This window comes from Portunus trituberculatus, chromosome 24, assembly GCF_017591435.1.
Source record: "Portunus trituberculatus isolate SZX2019 chromosome 24, ASM1759143v1, whole genome shotgun sequence".
In the NCBI taxonomy this organism is placed as follows: Eukaryota; Metazoa; Arthropoda; class Malacostraca; order Decapoda; family Portunidae; genus Portunus; species Portunus trituberculatus.
In genome coordinates this window covers 19,654,489-19,673,013 of record NC_059278.1, presented here as the reverse complement: position 1 = coordinate 19,673,013, position 18,525 = coordinate 19,654,489, and the positions used below count along the sequence as shown (strand labels likewise).

Here is an 18,525-nt window from a genome sequence, read left to right as displayed (position 1 = left end):
AACACTCTCAAAACATGCAAATATTGAAACACATCTCAATCCACATACTTAAGATACGTAAAATTTACCTAATAGGCCTAAAACACACTGATTACACATAAGATGGACCAAAAATATACTCATAACAGCCTACAACACTATTGAACACACTTGAAACACCCCAAATATATCCTAAAACCAATAGTATGCATTATAAAAAACGTTAAGATTAAAAGGGATACTTAACTAATTATTAAACCTTGGCTCCTTCTCCTATTCCGCTTCTATTTCTCATTTCTTCTTCATCCACCTCCATTGTTTCTCCTTATTCTTCCTTCTATTGGTTTCATCTACGCGCCTGAGCCTAGAAACACATCAAAACACTAGATGTTAGACAAAATATTGAGGATATGGGGATGACTTAAGTATTGTGGCTTGGCTGCTTCTCCTCTTCCTCCTCCCTTTCTTCTTCCTTCCTCCTTATCCTCCTTTATTTCTCCTTTCTTCCTCCTTCTGCTACCAATATCTACACACCAGAACCTAGAAACACACGAAAACACGTAGAAATCACTAGATATTAGGCAAAATATTGATGAACTGGGGTGTTGGAAAAGAGGCGCCAGCCTGGGTCTATGATGATTCACCACCTGGGCTGTGGTCATCAGAGAGGACGGGAACGGGGGTGACTCGGCTAAATTACGTAAGTAATTTTATTTAAAAAATGACTTTTAGAAAAAACGAAGCCACAGCCGAATGCATGACATTTTATGACGTGATAAATATTTAAACTAATTTTAAAAATATAAAAATATCTCCAGCTCAACTAGTTAAAAAAAAAAATGTCTAAATTAATTATGATAAAAGTATAAAACATTTTCAACAATAATTTTCCTAAAACGTCCTGGAAAGTCAAGCCATTTTCACTTGGCGAGTATTTTACCACATTTCACGGAGTCTGAGCTATCTTTTAAGGCATTCTACAGCGAGTTAGACCGAGAAGCAGAAACGTGAGCAAATAAAATAAAGAAAAATAAGACTTTTGTTCAACAGCACCAAACACCATTTCAAAGTCCACATATTTCTCTCAATAGATTGATTTCACACTTAAAAGAGCATAGACGATTCTTTGATACCATAAAGGCTCACTTATAGCTTCAAATAAAAAAGCTCAAAATGGAAAATTTAAATTTTTGACCGTTGAAAAGCCTTTAACATACGCCATAAAACACCACTAAACACTACATATTTACCCAATACAGGCGCGAAAAACACTTAAAACACAACGAAACATAAATCATAAAAACATGCCACGGAAGCATAATATTACCGTCAGGAAATATTTGAATAAAAGTATTTGACCCCGCAAGCTGCCGTGAGGAGGGTGATTACTGGGGGACCGCTGGGGGGAGGAGGCCCGGAGGCAAAACCGGGAACAGCGGTGGCGAATCTCCATATGTTGTCTTTATCATCTCATCAAGCCAAAATTAAGTCATATACGTAACTTTTGACTATAGGATATGAAATGATAGATTGGCGGCTGTATTCTGACACATGTTTGGGTTACGGTAAGTGAAGGAAGTAAATATGAGCTGTTAGTACTGACGCCTTCCTTCTATAATGATTGTTATACCATCACCTTTTAATATTTGCATACTGTTTTCACTCTCATATGTAAAGGAAACATAGAAATAAGTAAATGGCCTTAAAAATACCTTAAATCAATGAAGATAAGGCAGTGTGGAGGGTTGTGGCGAAGGCTTGCACTGCACCTTGCCGCTTGATGCTGGTGCTTAATTGGTGCTTGATGCTGCTTGAAAACTGTCGTTAATATAGCAACACCACTTCACTTGTGTGTGTGTGTGTGTGTGTGTGTGTGTGTGTGTAGACATGTGCTGGATGTATGTAGGGGTGTTTTGAGTGTGTTTACGATTATTTTCGGTATATAGGAGTGTTTTTTTTAGTGTTTATGGCTGTGTGTGGGTGTGTATGGGTTAGTATACCCCACCGCCGCCACCACTGTTACCACCACCGCCACCACAAAAACACTACCGCCGTTTTAATCAGTAGCAGAAGGTATGTCTGGCAAGCACTACGTGTCTATAATAGCATGGATGTCTATGATAACTATTTATTACTAAATCTGTAAAAATATCACATAATGATTTATTGGTTATCTTAACATCTTTCTCTTCGTTATGGTGTCCAGCCTTGGTTATTTGTCAAAGCGGTATATATCAAATTGTATCTAGTTGTACAGCGAGTGTTGGCAGCTCCCGTGGGACAAGAAACAAGGTGCTTAAAAGGCAGACTATTTCATTTCTCTCATTCTCTATTTCTATCGATAGACTGATGATTTACCTGACTGAGACCAATTTAGTCAGAGTTGTGATTTATGTGTACATATTTATTTTGCACTGTAAATATTTCAACAATATTATGTATGTAAATAAAACTATGAAAGTGTGTATGATTTCAGTCTTGCGTGATGTGATGTGAATGTTTTCCCTCTTCTTGTATATGTGCAATACGTAATGATGCTACGTAGCCACCCTGAGTGCTTGCGAGTTATCCCTCCCTCCCCTATGCCCTGACAAAGGACAATAGTTTTGAAATAGGAGTAGGATCCCTGTGTGAATGAAGCGTGTATGAGAGCCTGAGTTTGTACATAATGTTAATATTTAAAAATAAACATAAGAAAATAAATAAATAAATAAAAAAATAATAATTTTATAAAAATCCAAGAAAGTTTAAATCTTAAAAAAACAAATCAATCAATGAAAAATGACCTAATACCCATGCTAGGATGAAAAAAAGACGTCATAAGAGCTAAGCCTGACGAACTGAGTGGGATCCACGACCGTCATTCTCATAAAAAAAAAAAAAAAAAAAAAAAAAACAATTTGCCTACACACGCATAATTCATTATTTGCTGATTATACAATATCTTGTTCTATCGAATCATAACGTGATTCTTTTCCAGGCACCAATGATTTTTCTAGAACATTGTGCTGAAGGTGTACATATCTAAATACCTAAACTTGCGGTATTAGAAAAATCATTTATCACATTCAAATCTACTAAGACTATGGCATCGAAGCAAAATAGGACAGCTCAAGCATGTTTATTATTAAAGGAATTCTGTTTGTGTATATCATTAGCTGAACCGTGCATCCATTTACACTCACTGTCATTCAGTATCCATTACAGATTATGGCTCTTAGGACCGGGAGTCAGTACTTTGAATTCTAAAATCATCCCAGCCAGTAATGTAGATGAATCCTGGGACACTAGCCTACATCCTTCCCTGGTAACCATCAAGCAATGCGCTGGGGATTCAGACTCTGGTATTCACTAGCCGTGCTCTACTGATTTCCCCGAGAAAACGATTCCGGAACCGGTTCCGCGGGCTGATGAATACCAGTCTTGCAAGCGCCTGGGATTCATCAAGCAGCGCGCCGGCGATTCCGAGACTGGTAGTCTGTTATTCGGTATTCACCAGTCGCGTTCTACCGATTCCACGCGGAATATATATATATATATATATATATATATATATATATATATATATATATATATATATATATATATATATATATATACACACACACACAAACGTTTATGACAAACAAAAATTTTAGTGGGGCTTCCGCCCCCTCAGCCCTCCCCCCATCTAGCACTGACCAGTGGCCATGCGAGCCAAGTGGGATGAGTGGCCATCAGCGGCTGTCTTGGATCGTTGTCACCATGTAGTATACCTATACATTTCGTCACTTACTTCATTGTGTTGACAGATTTATCGCCAAGTCTCCTAGAGCAACATATAGTATATATAAATTACCCTTGTCTATATTTCAGTCTGCATCCATGATACCATGTTGCATGAGTAGGGGATCGCCCAGCTGTCAGTTTCTCGTGAGCTCTTCTATTCCATTATCCCTGCACCAGGGACTGCATGGCGTGTTTTCCTGGATCAACATGGGAGAAAAAACAACACCCCTTCCCAATGTCCCACTGTCAAGGACAAATAAACACAGTGGAATAGTATCATAATTTTTCATATAAAACATATAAAAAGCCAATTACATATATGTACATGTAAGCCACACATGGCAGCTTCTTTATCATGTATAATATATATATATATATATATATATATATATATATATATATATATATATATATATATATATATATATATATATATATATATATATATATATATATATACTGTATAATGTGTATATATATCTATGATATTTACATATTTTGGCACCTTTTCATCATGGTCAGTCACAAGCGCACGAAAAAAATGCGTGCATAAATGTACTCTGTACAATAAATACATTTTAACAACTCTTGTGAGTTTTGTTTAACTATAGTACATATGAGATCCATCAGGCAGCATCACCTTGGAGACAGTGACACAGCACAAGTGGTGAGGGGAGGGGTGGGTCACAGCACAGAGGGGGTTCACAGCACAGGTACAGGTAGGTCACAAGCAGTGCAGGTGTGGTGCCAGGTGAGCAAGCTGCAGGTACATTTCAAAGAAGTCATGAACTCACTGACACCACAAAGAAAGGTAATGCCCATGGCACTGCTGTGTGACTAAAAGTATGTCTCTACAGCACTTGTCATGTCTTTTTCATGAGGCAGAGGCATCAGCACACACACCGGAGCACTCTCACCACACTGGTTGCCATTTACGACGTGATGAGTTTATGACATGTCACCATTTACGACAGAATTGGCTTAAGACGTGACTCGTCCCTTCGCCTATGCTTTGGGCTTAAACCTGGACATGTAGAAGTCGCAATCATTGCAGTAAGTTGAAGGTGGATTCACACACTTTTTCCTACACAGGTTGCAGGGCTGAAGGCCAGGCCCAGATGCAGAGGGGGCAGCTGTTGGCTTTTTTGATGACTTGTTAACAGTGGAGTAGATGGCTGATGGATCAAGTGGACCACAAAAGTGACTTGGAGCACCCTTGACACCTCCCCGACCCACACTACCATATCCTGAGCCATGTTGCTGCTGCTGTTGTGGCTGCTGCTGCTGCTGTGATTGTTGTTGCTGTTGCTGTTGCTGCTGCTGCTGCTGCTGCTGTGGGTGGCCGTGGCTTGACTGAGGCTGCTGAGACGGTTGGTGACGAGTAAATGGAGCTGCTGGGGAGTACGGTGGATAGCCATTGGTCTGGGCAGAAGGTGCAGTATGAAGATGAGTTGCAGGACCACCACGGGCAGGCGGGTGCATGGCTACCATCTGGGGCTGGGCCGGCAGTTGGCTGGGGTGAGGCAGACGTTGGTATGGAGGATAAGTTCGCTCCACATCATGAGGCTGAACTCCTAGGCTGCTGTTCTGTCTTGTCATCATTCCTGGGTAGGGTGCAACAGCTTGCCTCTGCTGCTGCTGCTGTGGTGGCTGCTGCTGTTGCTGTGGAATGTGCCGTACATGCTGAGGCTGCTGCTGAGCTGGCCTGGCTGGATGCTGGCTAGTCAGCAGGTGCGGCATCTGGGATGAGTGAAGTCCATTGGCTAGAGTGCGAGTGTGTGAAGCGTGGGGCCCTAAGGGCTTGGCCACACTGGGAGGAGGCTGATAGGGAGGTGGCATCCTCATCTGGGAATTGGACCCCTGGCTATTTTGTGGGTGAGAAGGACCTGGGCCTGCATGAGGCTGGGTGCCAAGGGAGGAGTTAAGGTGTGCTGGAACCTGGGGTGTGCTGGGGTAGATGGAGGATGGGTGTTGCTGATGGCTTGTGGACTGTGAGGGATAGGATGCAGGTGGATGTGAGTGATGTGCAGGATTGTGATTGGGATACCCTTGGGATGCTGGAGGTTGGGAGGATGGGTGGGGCTGCAAGTAAGAATGCTGCTGCTGTGGCTGCTGCTGCTGCTGCTGCTGCTGTTGCTGTTGCAGCTGCTGTTGTTGTGCTGGCTGCTGCTGTTGCTGTGGATAGTGTGGGCTGGGCTGCGGTGTGGACACATTTCCTTTGGCTTGGGTTGCAGCACCATTCAGTTTGCTGGTTGATGGCTCCCCACAGGAGGAAGTGTCTGTGTCTGACATGGAGGACGATGAGGCAGAACAGGAGGAAGAGGAGGATGAAGAGGTGAGAGCTGACTTAAGGACACGTTCAAGAATGGGATTTGGAATGTAAGCATCTTCTTCTTCATCCTCAGCTGTGGCTACCAATACCACCTGATCACAGAAGGTTACACTCTTCTTGGATTTCTTCTTCTTGGCAATATCACTCGAGTTGGTATCAGTGCTAGTATTAAGCTCTGAATCATCTCTGACACTGTCACTTGTTTGGCTGTCCCTGCAGCACACCCCAGGGCCACCTTCGCTGGTTTCAGAGCGGGTGCGGTAGGAGGAGCTGAGGCGACTCTCGTGCCCACTGTGGGAAGGCAACTGCAGGGAATTGCACTGCGTGTATTCTCTTGTGAAGAGTTGACTCACTGCTCGCTGCCGCTCACTTATATCATGTCTGACTTGCTGCTGCTGATGTTGCTGCTGTTGATGGTACTGTTGCTGTTGCTGTTGTAACTGATGCTGCTGCTGTAACTGATGATGGTGATGCTGATGTAATTGCTGATGCTGCTGCACTTGTTGTTGTTGTAGCTGTTGGTGTTGTTGTTGCTGTAACTGATGGTGTTGCTGCTGCTGTAACTGATGTTGATGTTGTATTTGATGATGTTGCTGCTGTAGCTGCTGATGCTGCTGCTGCTGTTGCTGTAACTGTTGTTGTTGCTGTTGCTGTTGTTGTAACTGTTGTTGCTGCTGCTGCTGCTGCTGTTGTAACTGTTGGTGTTGTGGTTGCTGTTGCTGTAGGTAGAGATGCTGCTGTGGAGCAACAGGTGCTGGGGCTGGTGTTGGGAGTGAGGCTGTTGGAGTGGCACTGCTGTCTACACAGTCTGTTCCAGCATCACTTCTACCTTGTGCAATACTCACATTCTCAAACTTTGAGGCAAGATTACGCACAGAGGTCGTCCCACTATTGCTGCAGCTGCTTGTAGTAGTGGTGTTATTCTTATTGGAAGAATGAGTGTTGTTGTTGTAGGTGTTGGCAGTGGTGGTGGTAGTGGTGGAAGTAGTGGCAGCAGCAGTGATGGTGGTGGTGGGATCATCTACTTGCACACCAGACTGTTGCTGCATCTTCCGCTTCATGGCAGCTTGTTTGGCTTGCAGCTCCTGCAGCCAGTCATCGCTACTCTTTGCAGGTGAAGACCGGACTCTGTCATCAATATTTGAGCCACTTCCCTCTTTGCTCTCAATTATTTGCTGCCGCTTCTGCTGCAGCTGTGCCAGCAGACTTGAGGGCTGAGAGGTAGCAGAGATCTCTGGGGTGGCTCTGGATGGTGGGCAGGGCTGGGGGAGTAGCCCTCTAGTTTTTAGGTCCTCCACAGCCTCTTCCAAGGGGGGAGGAGGAGGAGGGAAGTCCTCACTGCTCTGTCTAGAGTGTGAAACATTTGGCCAGTCAGAATTTGAACCAACTTGAGCTTTGGGCAAATGATTTTGAAGGAATGCCTGCTGTTGCTGATCTTGGTGAATTTGGTGATCATGCATTTTGACAGAGGTAGGTGCTTCTTGATGCATTTTCTGTTCCTGGAGGTGGTGAAGAGATTCTGGATGGCCTGATGGCTCTTGGTGTATGTCAGCACAGATGGTGATTTGAGTGGGTGTGCTGGGTGAAGGCTGGGCTGCAGGGAAAGACAGGGAGCAGGGCTGGAAGTTGTCATGCTGGGCTGTTTGAAGGAATGGGAGTGACTGTGGTTCACCCTTATGCACAGCATTGCTGTTGTTGATCATCTCGGGAGTGTAGCAGCGTGGAGGCAATGCTGGAGGTTCCTCTGACTGGTGGTCTGAAGGAGGCAGTGGATAAGGTGGACGCTTCTCTCTCTTCTTCTCCTCCTTGTGGCTGCCCTTGTCACTCTTCTGAGAGAGTTGTGAGCTGATGCGTTGTGGAATGGGTGGGGGCACCTTGGCAGGAGAAAGACCTTTCCCAACACTGCCATGGAAGCTTTTCCTCATGAGTTTGCTCCGTTCAAGGTTAGGGTTGCCGTACTCCAAATGGCCCTCACTTAGGTAGCCGGCCATGGTCTTTTCTCCAGAGGGCGTAGTGGGCCGGGACAGACTACGCACCTGCAGGTCATCAGTGGCTGCCTTGGGGTCCTCTGCATCTTGTCCTTCACGCAGGTCTGGCATGCTGCGATTCTTCCGGCGGATCAATCCACCCATGAGCAACTTGCGGCGGATCTTGTGCTGCTTCTTCCCGATCGACTTTTCCTCCTTCACCTCCACAATGGCATTAACATCCTCCTTCTCTGTACCTTTGGAGGAGCCCTTGGATGAGGAGTGGCTCTTGGAGCTGTGGTCACTGCCGTAGTCGCTGTCAACAGGTCGCACTTTTCCACCTTTTCTCTCTTTGTTGGACTTTTCCTTGCTCTTTTCAGATATCTTTCTCTCCTTGGTCTTCTCCAGTTGCAGCTCAGTCTCCTCCCTCCTTGATGATTTCTCACCAGATGTCTTCTTTCCCTTCTTCTTGGGCAGAGTTGCATAGATCTCAATGTTTGTATTCTGAAGTTTTTCAGCAGTCTGGGCCAAGGTCACTGCTGTGTCTAGCTGCTCTTGAGACCTTGCCTGTGATCCACTGGAGGCATCTCTTGACCCCTGGCGGCTATGGTGGACTGAACCTTCCCTTGATCCCTGGCGGCTGGTACGTGACCTCTGAGAGTCCCTTGAGCCCTGCCGGCTGTGGTGGGGGGCGTCTGGAAGATTGAGGTGGTGGTTAGAGACAATGTAAATGATGACCAACTGATTATGCAACTCTACATGAGAAAGCAATATCCATTACTTGAAAACCTGCTGCTAAATTTCAAAGATCAAGCCAGGTAAAGGCACCTACCTATTTTATACTGTCCCTCCCAAGCTGCTGTCTCTTCCTGGATGAGGATTCGTCGGTGCAGAGAGCGTGCTCGCATCACACAAGTGTTGTGCTTCATGCGGGCAAAGGTGAGAGAGTGAGCATTGTTATAGGGCGCATCCATGGCTGCTCGAGTCTTAGCAGCAGCAGCACTGCATAGGTCCAAGGCACCCTGTGGAGAAGGGAAGGACGTTAATGGCTGGGCTTCAACGATGAAACATTATGAGCTATCAAGATATAGGAACTGTAAGAGAACAATCTCCAAGCACAAGGTACTGCATCCCACCATACTCACCGAAAGGTCTCCTGACTCTTCACGTGCCCGAGCTTCCTCCAAGAGAGAGTCAGCAGCAAGACAAAGAGTCTCACAGTTACTGCATGACTCACTCTCAGTCAGTGTACTGACACTGCTGCTATCCTGCTGACTTCCTCCTGTGTATGTTCCAGGGCTGTCACTTGCTTGCACTCCCTCAGGAATCTGCTGAAGCTGCTTTAACACAAAGGAAAGAAGTGATTAGTAATTTTTCACATCAATGTTGTGAAACTAATATTTTCCTCATTTTTTTACTCAAGAACAGTTGTCAACAGCAAGTACATAAGCTTACCTGCAAATTATGCTTCAGGTTCTGCTGGATGGGGTAGGAGTCATTGGAGGAAAGCGAGTAGGAATCATAGCCAGGGTCATACTGGCCAGCAGGAGGTGCAGGGGAGGGGTGGCCAGGGGCATGGTGTCCATGACTATGTTGCTGGGTCACACCCACCCCAAGGTTGGCATACTCAGGATGGTCAGTGCGAGAGGGGCTTGGTGGTGCCTTCCCGGTCGGTGAGGGAGGCTGCCGTCCTGTCTTCCCCACCATGAACAGGTAAGGATGCTCTAATGATGTCGAGGATGAAGATGATGCACTGTTACGATCGCCACTCCAGTTGCCCGAGTCTCGGCGGCGAGGCACATTAGTGCCCTCTGGCATCTTAAGGCCATCCTTGTCAAACTGGTCCAGCGAGGAATTGCTGTTACGATTGCCATGCTGGTTGTATCCATTGCAGCTGATGGAGCGCTGGCGCTCCTGCCGCTGTGCATCACCCCGCCTTCCAACATACACTGAGTCGTCTGAGTCAAGCCTTGGTCGACCAGGGATGGTGGGCTTATTGGGTAGCACAGCACCACTCTGCTTGATGCTCTCCAGCTGCCTCCGGTAGCTGGAGGTGCCCGGCTCGAAGACATCGTCGCCATGGCCTTCGTTAGGCCCGTCCTGGTAGACGTGTGCATTGAGTGCATGAATGTTCTGGTAGTCTCGGTGTGACTCCAGCTGTGCTGCAACCTCTGGGCTTGGGGTGACAGCACGACGGGGCGCTGGGCCCATCACGTCTCCACATTTCTCTGGGTTGGGGGTGACAGCACGGCGGGTTGCGCCCTGAGGGTATGCTTCCCCAGCTGATGTCATGGCCTTCATGGGGGCCTGCATGGGGCGGCTGTGGGGGCGGTGACCAGGCACCAGCGTCACTGTCCTGGGAGCACTGTCTATGGGTACCGGCGTGCCACTGGGATTGGCATATAACAGCAGCAAGGGCTGGAAGTGACCACGCCGGCACTTGTCAACAACTTGTTCCCAATGGGGTCCAATCTCTCTGACAGTGGCATCGTCGAAGTATATCCACACACGCAGCTTAGTGTGGTAGAAGAAGGTTGAGTAATGCTTGCCGTAGTAAGTGACCACGCCAACTAACTGGTGGTGAGTGTGCTGTGCCCAGCGGTCGTCCACCACACTCTGGAAGACGTCCCGCAGGCGCAGTGTGGTGCCCACAGTGGCAAACACCGCCATGATGTGTTCCAGTGTGGGCCGCTCGGAGTCCCACACCACACCAATGGACACAATCTCCGGCCGGTTCATCAGTGTGCGGCAAATCTGAATCTTGGCTCCGCACGCACTCTGGGGAACACCAAGTCGTGAGTGTGGGGTTAACACCACGCTGTGCTATGACATTGAATTCTAATGATGTTGTTTAACTTCCTGTCATAATCTGCACTCAAAGGTTTCATTATCAAATTGTTCAAAACTCTCTAAACTAACAGTTTCATTTACATTTAACCATAAAATGAACTTACATATTATCAACATATTACAAAAATGTCTCAGAAGAGTGGGAAAAATTTAAATGGGCAATGAAAACTACTATTTGTATTTCATGTTAGTAATGTAACCTTAACTCGGTACTTTACAGCTGAAGCCATGAGATACAAAGAACATTCCTTACCGGACAGTCGCGGATGTCGCCCATGCCTCCTGCCTTCTTCAGCAGCTGTCCGAACATGTCTGGAGGCTGGGACTGCGGGCCACTGCCGCTGGCATCGCCCATCTGCCTGGCCTGTGCGGTGAGGGCCGAGGCGGACACATAGTGCACCATCTGGGTGAAGGGCAGCGGCTCGGACGTGGCGCCGCATTCCCCGCACACGCTCTGCTCCACCAATGTCATGGCGAAACGCTGGTGGGGAATGCAGTGCCGCGCGCTGCACATATCCTCAGCCTCGCCGCTCGCCACGTGGAAGTGGATCCGCAATAAGATATTTTCGAAGCATTCGGCAGCATCGTCCATGAATCCCAGCTGAAAGCGTTGCTGATTGTAGAAAGTCTGAGCCAAGGCGCGGCGAAGGGCGTCGGGCGGCAAGGCAGACTCATGGCTGTACTGCAGCTGCGAGAACAACTCCTGTCAAGGGAGAGAACAGTGTGGGTTAGAAGAGCTGCTCCAACACGAAGTAATCATATACATTTCACGCACAATGATATGCGTGCAAACACAGTATTCATATAACTCTGCCGTGGTTTTTAAATACTGAAGAGAACTCAACAGCCGTACCACACCAAACAATGAACAACGTCCCTGTAGTGCAAAAAAAAAAAAAAAAAAAAAAAAAAAAAAAGGAATGGAGTAGTTCTGGCGTGACTGTGGCAGACACTTGCAAAACCCAACCCGATACTAAACACACGATTACTGAGCCGCGTAGGTCAGTCTTCTGGCGAGCCCTATACCTACTCACCCCCGCCACGCCCAAGTTGAGGCTCCACACCATGCAACCCATTGTACTCCACACCTCGCGCCGCAACACCACCATCCCCACTCCCTCCCCACAACACCCAACACCCAAGCGCGATCTCAAGTGTACCCAACAAGCCCACTACACCCACTTCTCCCTATGCCCTTTTCCCAAAACTCTTCCTACTCTCCTATACGCAATGACCACACCCATAAACTCTGTGTGTGTGTGTGTGTGTGTGTGTGTGTGTGTGTATAGGTCAGACTACTAATCACAGACAACAAAGAAGGGAAGTTGAAGAAGAAAGATGACAAGTCTAGCATTCCTCGGAGACACCACCACGTCCGTTCCTTTACTATGGATCTCTCTCTCTCTCTCTCTCTCTCTGGTCGTGGGTTCAGAAAAGGAAAGTCTGAAGGATATTTTCGAGACTCGGGGACCATTTACACAGAACTCCAGCTTATGTTTTGCTGACACTGAGAAGAGAATGTAATTAGCTTGGCCATTAAGTCAGACGTGAATGTATAAAGTAAAATATATCGTCATAACCCCCCCTCTCTCTCTCTCTCTCTCTCTCTCTCAGGTGACTCAGACATGTAAGAATGGCGTGCGTGCAATGGTGTAAGGGGGGGAGGAAAGGAACATTCTAACTTATTTATTCGCATGTCATGATTACGAGGACTGTTATCATTATAGCGTCTTTCTCCTCCTCAGTTCATGTCTCTAGTCTCTGCCTCCTCTTCCACCCCCACCACCATCCCTCTCCACCCACACCACCCACCCCACCGTCGCCTACCCAGTCACGTATGTTGTCTAATTAGTAGTCGTATATACCTTCACTTGTCAGGTATGTTTGTTACTTTCTAGGGAGCAATTCCTTTCATTCATTCATTCTCTCTCTCTCTCTCTCTCTCTCTCTCTCTCTCTCTCTCTCATACAAACATACGTACACGCTTTCCCTTTGTGGTTTAAAGCCAAATCAATCTGGTGGGTGAGGGAGAAGAGACGCCAGGTGGGCCGACACACACACACACACACACTGCTGGCCTTGCACGGAGGGTTATGGGAGACGTATTCTCAATCACACTCAACGGAATCAAACACCAAACATTACCGATTCTTTGTGTACCTTGATAAAACGTTCCTCTAACTGAACTCACTCGCTCACCTTAACACCTGCCCAGCCTCGGGAGTGAAGGAAGGCCCACTAGTCAACGTTAACTTTACCTTGAGCTCCCATACATGAGACTGACAATTGGTGTTAACGAAGACAAAGGCTTGTATTCTGAAACGCTTTGTTCTCTTACCACGACTAATTTTCAAGACCACAGAGATGATAAACCGGATTCTCAACGGTGTTTCTCCTGTTAATAATGGAAAAATCTTGTTAATCTGTCACTAGAGACGTAAAAATAGCATCCTTAAGAACTCGTGTCATTTCAACAACAGTAAATCCAGCGTCGAAGTGGTTCAGAATACAACCGAGGGAATTATGGGATGAAGAGATGAACGAGGCGTGTTAAGATGAACTGGAGGAGATGAATGATAAGGAAAAGGAAGATAGGGCACTTGATGATGATGATGATAATAATGATGGTGGTGGTGGTGGTGCTGGTGGTGATGATAAGGAATTCCTTTTTTCTTCTCCTTTCATCATCCATTTCCTCTTCCGTCTTGTCTTTATTTCCTTCTTTAACTACCTTTCCTTTCTTTTCCTTATTTCTTTATCTATCCTACATTTCCTTTTTTCTCCTTTCATCATCCATTCGTATTTTCTTTCATTTCCTCGTCCCTCTTGTCTTTATTTCCTTCTTTAACTATCTATCCTTCCTTTCTCCTTTTGTTTCTTCCTATGCTAATGAAAACGTGGAAGGAAGAAAAAACTTTGGCTGTCCAGTATCGTGTGAACGAAATTAATGAATGAAGTAACACGTAACATTGTCCATTGTTCAGTGTGTGTGTGTGTGTGTGTGTGTGTGTGTGTGTGATTGGTAACGACAGGAAATTGAAGGTCGAAGGATCAAGAAATAAATGAGAGAGAGAGAGAGAGAGAGAGAGAGAGAGAGAGAGAGAGAGAGAGAGAGAGAGAGAGAGAGAGAGAGAGAGAGAGAGAGAGAGAGAGAGAGAGAGAGAGAGTCATCTTACCTTCAGAGCTTGACGTAAAGAAAATGTTTGGATATTCATGATGGGAAGAGTGAAGGACCCTTGCTTTGGGGATGAAAGGGGCGAGGGTCCAAGGGGGAGGGCGTACCTAAATGCACACCTTTAGGGACTAGAAGAACTGCCCCTTACCGCCCCTTTCCCCCCGCGGCGGACGGTCACATCCGCCAAGTTAATATAAACACTCGAGAGTTCGTGTTTTATCATCGTAGCGGGTCAAGTCACGTGTTTATTGTCTTTTCCTGGCGGTTTATTAGTTCACCTGCAGTGTGTTGTAATGATCAGGTGTGGAGGGCAGCACGCAGCACTCCCGTCCTGCTGAAGGAAGGAACACTTGATCACACACTCGGCAAACACTGCTACCATTCACCTCACTCGCTTAAGTTCACTGGGGCACGTTCTCTCTCTCTCTCTCTCTCTCTCTCTCTCTCTCTCTCTCTCACACACACACATCCCGCAGCAGGGCACACGCTGTTTCTCCCTCTACCTCCTCTCCCGTCCCTGGCCGCCGCCTCCCAGATGCACCTTTCACCCGCTGTTTTTCTCGGCGCTGCACAACCCAAGCCTTTCTCCCGCGGTTATTGGTTGCATCACTGATCGTGTCCAACTCTCTGCCTCCTGAAGGTGAGGAGCGACCCTGGTGGCCGCTATGACGGAGGGCCGGCGGGGCATGTCCGGTGGAGGGCTGGGTGGTCACCGTCACCTCGCGTCGTCTCGCCGGATGACACAGAGGAATATCAGTTTCCGATCTCTATCTCTCCTCCCCAGGCCGAGGCGACGGTCCGACGGTCCCAAGGGAGGCGAGTGTTGGTCGCCTACCACTTCCCTGCTTTCCTCCAACCCGGACCTGGCGGGATCAGGTCAACTCCTATCACTGCCTGAGGTCGCTAAGTTCCATGGAGCGCGTCAAGCTCTCCTTGGTGTCTCCAACACCACCACCACCATAAAGGATTCATGTGTCCCTGATAATCTCCCGTTCACTCTTTCATGAGCTTCCCGCGCCTCGAGTCCAGGGGCAGGAGGCCACTGGACCTTGACACCAGGTCACTGGTCACTCTCCCTGCACCACACACACACACACACACACACACACACACACACACACACACACTGCTGTCCGCCCTGTAATCACCAGCCCCGTGACCCAGTTGCTGCTCAGCTGTGCCGGATGTTGGTACAATAGTGCTTGCCGGCACGACACCTGTCCAGTGTTCCAGGGTGGCTATCAACGGTGCCGAGGCCGCGGGTCACGCCTCATCCTCCCGTGGGCACCGTGCTAAACACAGCACACAAACACACACAACACAAGCACACACACTTCACAAAAGTGTTTCACTGGTTCAAAACGCACCACTACGTACGAGCGACGCAAGATAACAGCGTAAGCACTGCGCTTGTGTTCACTGGGTGATGTGCGGCCACGGAGCGGAGAAGCACACCTCCACCTGCCTCGGCGGAAAGAGAGGTGACTGGCGCGCGGGAGAAGCAGCGTGCGTGGGGGAGTGAGTGGGCGAGTGTGTTTGTGCACCGCCCGACCAGCCACCTGCCTTCACTGACTCGCTATTTCCGTTTCCCAGCTCCGTCCAGCAGGTGCTGCCCCACTAATTGACCACAGACCTGCAGGGTATTGTGCTCCCCTTCAGCGGTCCCCGACGGGCGGCGCGACGGGTGTGAGGGACGGCGTGTGGCAGATGCAGGGGCTGGGGACTGACTGCAACTGTGCCAATGGTATACCGCAACCCTCCTGCCACACGTCTCCTCCTCCTTCACTACCTAGCACACAATACGGTTCGTGTGCACAAAAACTCGCCTCATTGGTCTTCTTTCAGCGCCACGAGGCTCCGTAACACAGCAGCAGCAGCAGCAGCAGCATGAACCGTGACGCAGTGACGCACCTTCGCTACATGCCCACACAAGGCTCACAGGGCACTTGCATCGCAACACCGCTTGACACCACCCCCTAACAACACCTCGACAACAGACTGATCCTGGCGTCAGTGGCAACACTTAACACTACAATTAAATGCATACACCCTGACATCCCTTAAATGACCACCACCCTACCCTAACTAAACATCAGACACCTCTTCACACCTCCGTCACCTCGCCATGGTGAGCCTCGCCACCCAGCACCACCACACCGCTACGATGACCCGCCTAACACCTCCATACACCCTCACACTTTGCTCACTGACCCTTCCCACGCGTACTCGCCCCCTCAACCCCTGCAGCCAATGACTCCCCCAGCCAGGCGACCCGTCCAGCGACTTCCTTCCGGATCTCAGCCACGCGTCCGCTCCTCCGCGCCTCAAGTCCCGCTGCTGCCGGTCGCGTGGTGCTCCCTCGATAAAAAAAAAAGACGCTCCGGGCCAGTGAAACGTTCCGTGTTGCTGTGGTGAGGCTGCGTGATGACTTTCGTGACTTTCAGACGTGTTTAGAAGTGATGATGGTGTTCGCTGTGATGATTAATGACTTATAAAGCGTTTGGGGGAGAAATTTCTGCAGGTTTAATGACTTAGTGATGATTATGAAGCGTTTCACTTATTGATTTTTCTAATAATGATTTCTGAAGAAGCTTGACTTTCTGCTGATAACTTCACAAAGGGGAATATTACGCTTTATGTGAAAATAATAAATTAGAAAGAAAAATCTAAACTAATCTCTCTGTATCTTGATTCTTCTGCCATGACACGGAAGGAACACACAATTACAATGATCAAGGTGTGGAATGAAGTCAAATAAAAGGGAAACAAAGAAATATGAGGACTAAAAAAACAACTTTCCATTCAATTTTCGTTTGTCAGTGATCATTAGTGTCTCTCTCTCTCTCTCTCTCTCTCTCTCTCTCTCTCTCTCTGCCTGGAAAATAGGATGATTTGAGGCAGGAAACTCAGTCATGGAGGCTGCCTCGTGTATACAGGCTTCTCTCTCTCTCTCTCTCTCTCTCTCTCTCTCTCTCTCTCTCTCTCTCATAATCATTTGAAAGAGAGAGAGAGAGAGAGAGAGAGAGAGAGAGAGAGAGAGAGAGAGAGAGAGAGAGAGAGAGCACCAAATACAGTCGGGATCTACCTTCATTAGGCAAGTCCCTGGCCAGCACTAAACAACAACACCCTTGATTGCTATCACCGCAACGCGAGGAGGAGGACGAGGAAGAGGAGGACATGGAAAAAAAAAAAAAAAAAAAAGATAATGAAGTAGTAGTAGTAGTAGTAGTAGTAGTAGTAGTAGTAGTAGTAGTAGTAGTAAAAGATAAAAGGGAAGGAGAAAAAGAGGAAATGGATGAGGGGAAGAGAACACGCGAAATTAAAACATAAATGTAGTAGTAGTTGTTAGTAGTAGTAGTAGTAGTAGTAGTAGTAGTAGTAGTAGTAGTAGTAGTAGTAGTAGTAGTAAGGGAGAATGAACAGTAATAGCGACAGGGAAGACAAGAAGAGAAGAAGGAAAAGAGAGGCAGGCTAGAGGGGGTCAAGGGATCACAGGCGGAAATTCTGAAGAAGTTACACCACGTCTGGCTGGGAACATGTACTCCGCACCACTCCACTTCCTCCCTCCCTCTCTCCACCTCTATCTACATCTCCACTGCATTCATAAGAGCTCTTGTTGAAGTTACACAAGTTTTTAATGACGTTTTTATACGGGAAAACACTCTTGAAAGGCCGGTTGATCATGTGTCGCCTTTGAAAACGGTCGTGGTGAAACAGCAAAGCGTTTCTGGATCTTGTTTCTACTGCCACGCGTCCAACCTCCCTCATCCCCCACCCACCCATCTCCTCGTTCTCCTTTTCCTCCTCCTCCTCCTCCTCCTCCTCCTACTACTACTACTACTACTAAAGTAATAAAACGCAGGATGTAACGGTAATAATGACACTTTTTTCACGATAATTATGATGAGTGGTAAGCTGTATGATATAAATGACAACATCTAAACCAGAGAGAGAGAGAGAGAGAGAGAGAGAGAGAGAGAGAGAGAGAGAGAGAGAGAGAGCGTTGTGCCCCTGGTAACCACAACCATTACCACTTCACACCTCAGGTAAACACTCACGAATATGATAATGAAGAAGTGGTGATGGTGGTGGTGATGGTGATGTAATAGATAATGATGGTATTGCCTTCTTGTGTTTCTTCTTACCTAAATTTATCTTTCTCCTTATCCTCCTTTCCCTTCTCATTTCATTCATCAGCTTTCCTTACCTCTCCATCTACTCTTCTCCTTCTTCCTCGTCTTTACTACATCATATCACCCTTTTCTCATTAACATAAACATCTTTTTTTCCTTCTACAGCTTTACATTTATTTAATTCTGCCAGGTCTTCTTTTTTTCATCACTTAAAGCGTCTCCTTTTCTCGGCGCCATCTCCTCTTCTTTCATATTCTCCCATTCTCCCTCCTTCTCCTTCTCTTATTCTTCTTTTCTCCTCCTCCTCCTCTTCTTTCTCTT

The 18,525-nt window shown here is 47.2% G+C and overlaps 1 protein-coding gene across 1 annotated transcript in view; it reads right to left on the bottom strand.

Moving 5' to 3' along the window:
- Positions 1–4,340: 4,340 nt before the first annotated feature.
- Positions 4,341–18,525, bottom strand: part of LOC123508440 — a 156,618-nt gene continuing 142,433 nt past the window's right edge. Inside the window, 5 exon segments of the mRNA XM_045262180.1 lie at positions 4,341–8,741; positions 8,879–9,068; positions 9,192–9,386; positions 9,502–10,824; positions 11,150–11,599. Of these exon segments, the coding sequence (XP_045118115.1) occupies positions 4,753–8,741; positions 8,879–9,068; positions 9,192–9,386; positions 9,502–10,824; positions 11,150–11,599 (6,147 nt within the window). The 3' untranslated portion in view covers positions 4,341–4,752.